The sequence below is a fragment of the Aptenodytes forsteri genome, unplaced genomic scaffold, assembly GCF_000699145.1.
Source record: "Aptenodytes forsteri isolate BGI_AS27 unplaced genomic scaffold, ASM69914v1 Scaffold347, whole genome shotgun sequence".
Taxonomy (NCBI): Eukaryota; Metazoa; Chordata; class Aves; order Sphenisciformes; family Spheniscidae; genus Aptenodytes; species Aptenodytes forsteri.
The window spans coordinates 188742-198347 of record NW_008794110.1 but is presented as its reverse complement, the minus strand read 5'-3'; the positions used below and the strand labels follow the sequence as shown (position 1 = coordinate 198347).

The window sequence follows — 9606 nt, the reverse complement described above, 5'->3', positions numbered from 1 at the left end:
TAATTACAGTGACTAACAAGACGCGAATTTTGATCATTTCTATCAAGGATGCCATGCCGAAACTTGCTTTTTCCAGGAGGATTAGGGCACTTGTAATTAAAATAATCTTTTATTTGTGCATGTGTACACTTTTACTGTAGGAAAACTCAAGAGATGGGTACGTATTCACAGAACACAGAAGTGTGATAGCAACAGAATTCATTTTAGATTTGAACCAGTATTGTAAAAATATCCCATCCCTCCAAGCTCAAGTGAAAACTGAAATCTCTATTGTGCTTAATGTAGGTTTACCAGTCTCTCTGTATGTCTTAAAAATAGAGGAGCTGATAAACCGATACAAACCACAGTTTTTGTTGTGAATCTTCTGGAAGTGCCTGCCCCATCTGTGTTAAGAAAATACCATCAGTGAATACTGCTCCCGGATGGACTGTGTAGCTCCAGTGCCATGGAATGAGTTGAAATGACCTCTTTCTCCTGAAGTTCAGACATTATTTAGCATAAACGCAGCCCCTAAGGCCTTCACTGAAGTTGCTGTTTGCCAGTGCAGCAGCTGAACATGGGCTTTAATTTGTTTTGCTTTGCTGCTAGAGTTCTGTGAGGGAAGAGAATTTGAGTTACAAACTATATGAATCCCACCTCTAAGCTTGTAGACATCAGTTTTCCATCCATACGATTAGAAAGTAAGTCGGCCTGTAAATTGTTAGCACAAGAGATTGGAAGTTTCTTTTCACAGGGATAGTATTTCAAAGCATGTAATATTCCACATGTTAAGAATAACAGGAAGCATCTTGAAAAAGGTAGCTCTGGAAAAGGCAATTCTTTTTTCTTTTTATTAAACCCCAAAACAGAGCAAGAACTTGCTGGGCTTTCCGTGCCTTCACCAAAATTATCGCTGAAGACCCCTTGAGTGTATGAGCCAGGTACAGCCATCCCACCAGCTGCCCGAGACCATGGCAAGGGAGAGGTCCATTTGCTGAGTATGGAAAAAGATGGAGGCTTGTCAGGCTGTGGAACAAAACCGGTTAACTAATTTTCTCAGAAAGGTGTTTGCTGTGCACCATCTCTCATCTGAACCTGTCTCTCTTGTTCCCCTGAGTGATCCCCGTGCAGCGGTGGCACTGTGGGAATGAGTGAGGCCAGCAAGCCCTGCGTCTGTGTGCACGTACCTGCAAGACGATGCTTTCAAATGCACCCTGGTGTTTCATATGACACTTAAAATAGCTGAGTTGTTGGCATGGCAAGGGTATATATTTGCAGCCTGAGAGTTTTGCTCTTTCTCTGTTTCTTTATCAGGATTTCTCAGTGTTTGCAAAATTTCTGCCAAAGATCTGTGCACGTTGTGAAGTTCAGATGAAACTTGCTGGTGTGATAAGCTCTCTCCTTACCCCAAACATCCTGCTTAGTTCTTCTTTCATGAAGCTGGGGGGGTTCCATGTTCCCTGCAGCTGCTTTCAACCACTGTGCAGTTCTGTGCTTGCTCTCTTTCCCGGTGAAGAGGGGTTTGTACCCAAAATGCCTGGAGGCTTTGTCTGTCTCATAGGAGAAGGTGGTGACTATCGTGTTCAGTAAAGGCAAGTTTAGGAAAGGCTGTGGCTTCCAGAAAGGGTACAAGATGACCTTGATTATCCTGTGCAATTGTATCATTAACCACATCTTCCAGTAAGGGATGTGTGAGCCTAGTCTCACTGAGGGGTCTGTAGAAGACAACAGCTGATGCCTGATCAGAAGACCTTTTCTTGTTGGAGTGTCATCATAGGAATAACACACTTGTCTGGCAAGTAAGTCTGGTTTCAGCTGCAAGTTCCTCGCTGCAAGAACATGCATCCATGCAACATTCCCTGGAGAAATAAGGGAGAGAAACAGGTATTCAGGAGAAGCTCCTGTTTGCTGTAGGAGTGAATGAGTACATTGGATCTGCTGGCTTCAGTGCTGTGAAGAAGGGAAAGCACTCATCGTGTTACTCAGCTGTACTGTAGAGGGGCTGAGTAGTTAATCCAGACCTCCAAGATCCTTTAAACCTTTGGTCTCCCGTTTGAGCTGGACAATTAATGTGCCTTGTGATACTGGTTCATGTGAAGTGAAAGGGCAGTGTTTTGTAGTGAGAGCAGGATGAATGGGAGGCAGTGCTCGAGGGTTTTATTCCTGGCTCTGCTGTAAGCCTTTGAAGAAGTCACTTGATTTATCTAGGTCTGATTCTTCTCTAACAGCATTTTCAAACTACTGTTATCTGCACTTTTGGAAAAAGACATATAAGTGTGCTGCACAGAAATAACTAAAACCCTGCATGATTTAATGGTGAGTTATACTCCCTTGAAATGCATTCAACACCACAACAAACTCTTTCTATAGGTTTTGTGAGTAGTTTCTTGTGCTTGCTAAAATCAGTTATGTAGTACAGCCTTTTTTGCAAGGAATTTTACAAATAGCGTTAGTTTAGTTTCTTCTAATGAAGAAGAAATTAAGTCTTTTCAAATAAAAAACATTTTTAAAATATTGCCTGAATTCCCTCTCCGCCCCCTCATATATCCCTTGAAATGTTTACCTAGAAAAAGAAAGATTAGATCTCTATCCTTTTTTCCACTGACTTTTTTTTTCAGTTTTCTAAACAACATTTTCCCTATGTTGAGGGGAAGAAAAAAAAGAAAACCCTTCCCAGGAAAAACAGTAGAATGTAAACAACTATTTTAAAAATTCTTTTTAGCCAGTCTAAGTTTTGTGGTTATAAAAATATTTGTGCTCATTCACCATACTTACCTCTCTGTCTTGGGAGATTATGGTTAAGCTGACGTGTAGGATCTCCTGTGACTGAAAGAGCCTGGTAGCACCACATGCAAAGAGATCAATCGTTCACTCACCCACGTATGTGTAATTACACTCTGTGTTTTCAGGCTCTAGGTAGTTCAACACGCCGTTCCTGGCTTTGGCAAACAAATACAACTCTTGAAGAAACGTTGCTTTCTCCCCATACGCTGTGTTTGCACGGATAATGCAGGTTGTGAGTTTACCGCCATTGCTCATCTGTAAAATCAGGGAGGGATGTTAGCACATGATGGATTCAGAGATCAAAACCTTCCGCAGTGGTATTGGGTTTGCCAGATAAAACCAAAACCTGGGAATATTGGGCTAGAGGAGTCAACCTTTGCAGAGGTGATCTGGACAGCTAGGGCCTGGTTTGGGTCCCTAAAAATGTAAGGGGGTACCCAGTTTGATTTGATTTTTTTTTTCATAGCACGCCTTGCACCCGTGTGATGGTCACCGAGAGGTGTTGGATGGAGGGTGCTAGTGGCATTAACCCTTTCTGCAGTTGTGACGTATAAACGAGTGTTTGCAACAACCAAAATCAGGTACCAGAGGAAGCCAGCTAAGCTGGCTGGCCTCAAACTGTAACCGGGAGAGAGAGATGCTCCAGGCAGTGATTTAGGACAGAAGACTTATTTTTACATTCTGCTTCATCCTCTAGAAGAACTCATCTGTCTGCCGACTGTACTGGCAGTCTAAAAAGACTAGCCAGCTAACTTAGGTAGATGGCTGACTCTGGGTACACTAATATTTTTTTATTCTTAAATCACTCGGGCATGTCTGAAAAGTTCACCTTTATGCAGTATGAACTAGGTGAACCTTGTTTCTTATGCCCTAATTCAACACAGCTCTTTCCAAAGTCACGCTCCTTCAGGTGGAGTTAAAGCACAGGCTCAAAGGGCAGCACCCTTTGATCTTGCGAGAGTTTGGCAGCTTCCTGATGATGTGGGAAGATCAGGCTTTGGTAAGCTTAGGGCAATGTGGTTTATGCATCAAGTCAAGGCAGCAGCTGGATACATGCTAAGATGCGAGTTGTGGGGTCCTTCTAACCAGCTCTCTTCTTCCACCCATCCTGTGCTGTAATACCAGGAGTGCTACCATTGACTTTTGCACCTTTTCTCCATTGGCTTCGAATACAAGTTTTTCTGCCATGGCCTTTGTCTTCCCATAAGGCAGCTCCACTTCCCCACTCTATTTGGTGTCCTCATTTCCTCTGAAGTAGATTGTGAGAGGTGGTGAGTCACCATGGAGCAGGGCACAGGGCTTGGAGACATTTGTCACAGTGTGATTTACTCTGCGATCCCTGCTCTCCCGGGACTTACCGCTGGCTGTGAGTTATATGAATCTGAGATCCTTGCTGCAGTTCGGGAGAAATAAGGCCTCAAGAAATACCAGGTGGTTCTGGGTGTTCGTAGGCAGGTTAGCATGAGGGCAGTGGTTTGATTTCTGAGAGCTGGATTTTTGTCTAGTAGTGTGATTGAAGCAAACAATATTCTGGTGCGCAAATTAGAAGGCAGTGGAATTACCTTTTTAAGCAACTCACAAGTGGCTGAACAAGATAGAAAGAGCACAAGAAGATGGAGGGCAGGAAAATGAGAGCAATCCTACTTCATTTTTTCATTAGAGGTAGAGAAAAGCCTCTCATGAGCCATAAACTAAAAGGAGAAGCTGCTGCTTAATTTTCTCACAGAGTTGGGAGATGTTTGCCGGTAATGTGATAGAGCTGCTAGTGATCTCCTGGAAGACATGCAATCAGCAGGTTTGTGCCCGGTAATGTGATAGAGCTGCTAGTGATCTGGAAGACATGCAATCAGCAGGTTTGTGGTGGGATTATTCCTTCATCTTCCCTAGCAAATTACACTCGAGGGGAAGAGCAAAGAAGTGGACGCAAGATTAAGGGCAAGCAGGGCTCGCAGCCGTGCTGGGGACAGTTGGTTGCCACTACGGAAGACAACTTGCTCCTCAGCCTCCTAACTTACAGCTGCAAGGAGGAAAGCCCATGGGATCTAACATGTAACTGGCCTCACAGGCCCTGAAATAATTCCAAGGAGAACCAAGAAAGCAGCTCTATTCCCCACCGGGGTGCTGGTGTTTTGTCCCAGTGGTTCTAGATCAACGTTAGTCCATTGCAGGATTTGGTTAAGCAGATTCAGTGGACTCTGGAGGAGCTGGGGAGTGAAAAAACCTTGTTTGAAACACTGGGAGGGACCATCCATGACACATGAAGACCATGTGTCTGCTTGCTCCCCTGCTGCCATGACTAGCAAGGATAGGCTCTCTCTCCCTCTGCGTGCTGCAGGAGACTTTCTTCACATTTTTAAATTAATTTACATTTTGCTCTCCTAGAGAAATTTACCCTAGTCAAACACCAGGCTCTGCCAGGCATGGGGTACCCCCCCCACGGCAATGAAGAATTATCATGCTTCTTTTGCAGATGGGGCTTGGATGCACCTCTTGGAAGGGTTAAGTGGCCTGTGATGAGTTCGTGCAGCAAATCTGCAGCAGAGACCTTTTTGTCAAACACTGGGCCTTGGGAGAGCAAGCTCTGACTCAGGCTCCATGTTTGACCTTGGGCAACTTGCTTGCTCTTTTCTATGCTCGGATCTCCTTGTGTAAAGTGTGAATAACGCTGTTGCCTTTCTCTTGCCTGTTTGGCAGTCTTAGCACCTTGTGTGTCAGATATCCCAGCTGAGATTAGGGCCTTCTTGCGCTACAGCAACAGAAATAAATTAGAAGCATCAGAAATACAGCCTCCCCGCACACCCTGGGCTTTTATCACAAAACCCTCCTCCCCTTCCCTGTGTTTACGGGTGATGAGCAAGAGACAAACCAGAAAACAAGCAAGACAAAAGATTGATTGTGCATGGTTTGTTGCAAGCCCGGGAGAGGCCCAAGACAATTAGGGGGGTTATCTAGAAGTTCTAGTTTTAATTGCTTTCTTTTTTTAATCCAAATTTATTTTTTGCCTTGCAAAGCTTTTAAAAAGCAGCAGCTTCGCAAAGGGGCAAACCTGCCTGCCGTTCCTGGGCTGCAGCGCTCTGCTCGTGTTTGCCTTCCCCCACCCCTTTTGAAGCTTGGTAGTAACAAAGAGCTCAGCATAATGCTCTTGCTTTTCACAACGATCACAGATAACTGAACGCTAATAAGACTGGAGCAGCATTGTCAGAAGGTATCTCAGTGGTGGCTGTCTCAGAGGGATTGAGACTGACAGAGGCATTTTCTATTATTGTCGGATGCTGAGGTGTGAGCATTATCCCTGCACCCATCACCCTGTCCAGAGACTAATCATGCTTTGTCTGTGTCAATTCCCAAGCATGTAAAAGTGAGTTAAATAAAATTATACAAGGAATGATGGAGAAAGGGGACGGAGCAAAAGAAAAAGGCAGGCAGGCAGGATCATAGACTGTGAGGGAGAAGAGCAGAACAGATTGGGTGGGCACAGGGGAGATGAGAAGAGGAGGAAGGGGAAAGCTCCATCACCTGTGCCTTCAGTCTGGAAAACAGAGCCATATTACGTTGCCTTCCAGTCTTCACTGGGCTCCCTATTGAGACAAGTGGTGGTGTAATTTTTTCTGGGGGTCTGACCCCTCTCTCATTTTGTATTCTGTAATTCCCTTAGTTTAAAATCAAAATTGTTGGAGAACGGGGACCAGTCTCTCAGGCTTTCTCCCAGCATCATGGGAGAACCTGAGTGTGTTCTGCAAAATGAGTTAAAGGCTCTAGGTGGTGGTTTTATTTGCATTTGTGGTGGGGAAGGATTAGGAGTTGGTGGACAGAGGATGTTCGTGTGTAGCTCTATGAGGATCAGCCTGGATGGGTTATTGCTTGCACCCATTGGTGCCATCATTACAAGCCAAAGGACTGTCCTCTCAGGCGAGATTTGGGGTAGATTTTTCAAGACATCTGTTCACATCTATCTCATAAATCGCAGGACTAAAATACCAACAAGGATGTGCCTGTATCTACATTCATTTTTAGAAATTATTTAGATATGCTAATGACCAAATTCCATAGCTTTTCAGTGACACAGAGCCTCTAGTGCTCATGGTCCCAAGTGGATTGAGGTTTGTTGCTGTCATGGATTTTTTTCATAAGTCAGACATTTATTCTACAGCTTTTGGGTGCTTAAACACTTTTCAAAACAACTGGGTTATGCCTTAGCTTACTTGTGAGTATGAAATTTAGGCTTGTAGGTCATTTTAAGTTATGTCTTAAGCAGCCCTTTCTAGCTGGGCTCAAATTTCTAGAGCCAAATGACTGAAGGTAGCTGTGTCTACACTGGCTGCCTGTAGAGACAAAACTTGACTTTGAGCCACTTCCCCTTGCACACAAGTTTCCATGGTTTGAGCAGTCTGTATGGCTACAACCATGCTTGAAATCAGCAAGGAGCCTTACAACGGTACGTATCAGACTGCAGCTATCTCTACTTGACTTCAAATTTAACCTAAAACTTCAGCTCCTGGTCTTCAGAAATATCAGCCCAGGTTCTCAAGGTGCAAGTACTGTTGCCCCGTGAATACAGAAGGTATCTAGATGCCGAGTCCTGAGCAGGAGTGTCAGCCGATTGTGAAAGTCGGTTCTGGATATCAAAGATCTATAAGCAAAAAACCCCTCCAAATCATAATTTTGACCACTGTCTTTGTATTGCTCCAAATCCCACCTTTGCTGCAGGAGGTATTCTGAAGCTCTGCTGCTTCTTCTGGGTCTGTGGGTCAGTCTCATAGGAGCCACAGACAGAAGAGATGGGTTGAACATAATGCCCAAAAGTATAAAGTCCAGGAGTTAGCCCTGGTAAACATATTGCCAGGAAAAAGGATTTTGAGGGATAGAAGGGTGCAATTTACAGGTCAGATCCAGGTCACAGAAGAGTGTAACTACACGTGAATACTGCAGGGCAACTTCACACCATATGCATCTGTCCCCTAAGACTATGTGGCCAACTAACTTTCTTCTGAGATAGTGCTAAAATAGTCTGTATACATTTGACCACATTTGATAATAGGAGCTGGGTACAGGCTCGCTAGCAATTCACTACGGAGGTGAAAAGTGGAGGGGACGGTGGGTTGGTAACAGTAGAGCATCACCTACCCTTTGGCTTGACTCAGTGTGAGGGGAGAGCAAAAACTCTGACCCAACAGCAGAATACAACTTGACCGTATCACAAACTTCAAGCATCTGAGACCTTATCTGAAACTGATTTTAGGGCTTAGAGGAGCAGGGCTGTATGTACAGGGGACAGCCTGGAGGTGCCGTTGGGTCATACATCTCTCTACCAACTCTTTCAATCGGTGGAATCCACTACTGGTCAAGTTTAGGTTGGGAAGAGGTGTGGTTCCTGAAAGTGAAAAGCAGCAAAGGAGGATTTTCAAGAAAGAGAAGAGGAATTGACTGGAAGGGGAACACATCATCTCCTTTGTAGCCACAGCAAAAATCTCCATCTGGTTGCAGTTTAACTGGAAATCCAGAGTGATGGAGATTTGCTTAGCCTTACCTGAACATGGGCTCATGCGAGGTATTGGGTCCCACCGCAGCAATGGAGCTCATGTAGACAACATATGGGATGTTCAGGACACAGCAGGCCCTTAACACATTTTCGGTACCTGTGGGGCAGGTTGGGAAGGACAAACATTAACCACCTTGCCTTGATTCCTGTTGTGCAAATCAAAAGAGATTTCCAGGCTTGGGATTCTGACTTGGAACAGATCCATCTTTTTTATGGCTGAAAAGATGTAAAGCCATGGGTCAAGGCTGCAGTTCCTCAGATATGTTTGCACAGGCAGGGATGGTTTATAACATGAGAGTAGCAGTTACATCTATAGCTATAATGTGGCTTAACCTTGATGGCTATTGACAACTGACTTAACTTGGACTTAATAGTTGCTAACAAAAAGGAAGCTGACAGCTCGGCAGAGCAAAACTCCATGTTTTCCATCTTTTTTGATTCATGGGCTGACTGTCAAATAGTGAATTACAGCCTTCTGGCAAAAGGATTGGTGTTTTAGATGCATGTATTGCTCTATAGAAGTTCTGCAGGATGACTATAGGGTGAAAATCATTGCAACAGACTCTTGGTAGCTGCAGAATTTTAAATAAAATAGTGGGGGCAGCTTACAAGTCCACATGAAATCCAGATGAATCTGAAGCATGGTTTGGTTTAAGAAAGGTTGTTCTAGCTGAACTTGTGGGTCAGTGTGCGTGGTTTTTGTTTGCTTGGGGGTGTGTGTGTGTGGTTTAAATAATTTGACTCTTCCAGGGGTGGTTTTTGCATTCATCATGATTTTGATTCAAGTTGATTCTACAAGAACCTCAATGACGACAGCATAACCATGGTTGCATACTGAGGGCCTTCAAATCTGATAAGGCAGATATTAAAGGAAGCCGCTCATAGGGTTGGTTTCCAGAAATCCCCATACTATTTAGAATCATAGAATCGTCTAGGTTGGAAAAGACCTTTAAGTTTATGAAGATCATCAAGTCCAACCGTTAACCTAGCACTGCCAAGTCCACCACTAATCCATGTCCCGAAGCACCACATCTAGGGATGGTGACTCAACCACTTCCCTGGGCAGCCTGTTCCAATGCTTGACAACCCTTTCGGTGAAGAAATTTTTCCTAATATCCAATCTAAACCTCCCCTGGAGCAACTTGAGGCCTTTTCCTCTTGTCCTATCACTTGTTAACCTGGGAGAAGAGACCGACACCCACCTCACTACAACCTCCTTTCAGGTAGTTGTAGAGAGCGATGAGGTCTCCCCTCAGCCTCCTTTTCTCCAGGCTAAACAACCCCAGTTCCCTCAGCCGCTCCTC

The 9606-nt window shown here is 44.4% G+C and overlaps 1 protein-coding gene across 1 annotated transcript in view; it reads right to left on the bottom strand.

Moving 5' to 3' along the window:
• Positions 1 to 1299: 1299 nt before the first annotated feature.
• LOC103895774 (3 beta-hydroxysteroid dehydrogenase type 7-like) overlaps positions 1300 to 9606 on the bottom strand; it is a 14871-nt gene continuing 6564 nt past the window's right edge. The window contains 4 exon segments of the mRNA XM_009275480.2: positions 1300 to 1838; positions 2856 to 3018; positions 3913 to 4012; positions 8291 to 8399. Coding sequence (XP_009273755.1) covers positions 1300 to 1838; positions 2856 to 3018; positions 3913 to 4012; positions 8291 to 8399 — 911 coding nt within the window.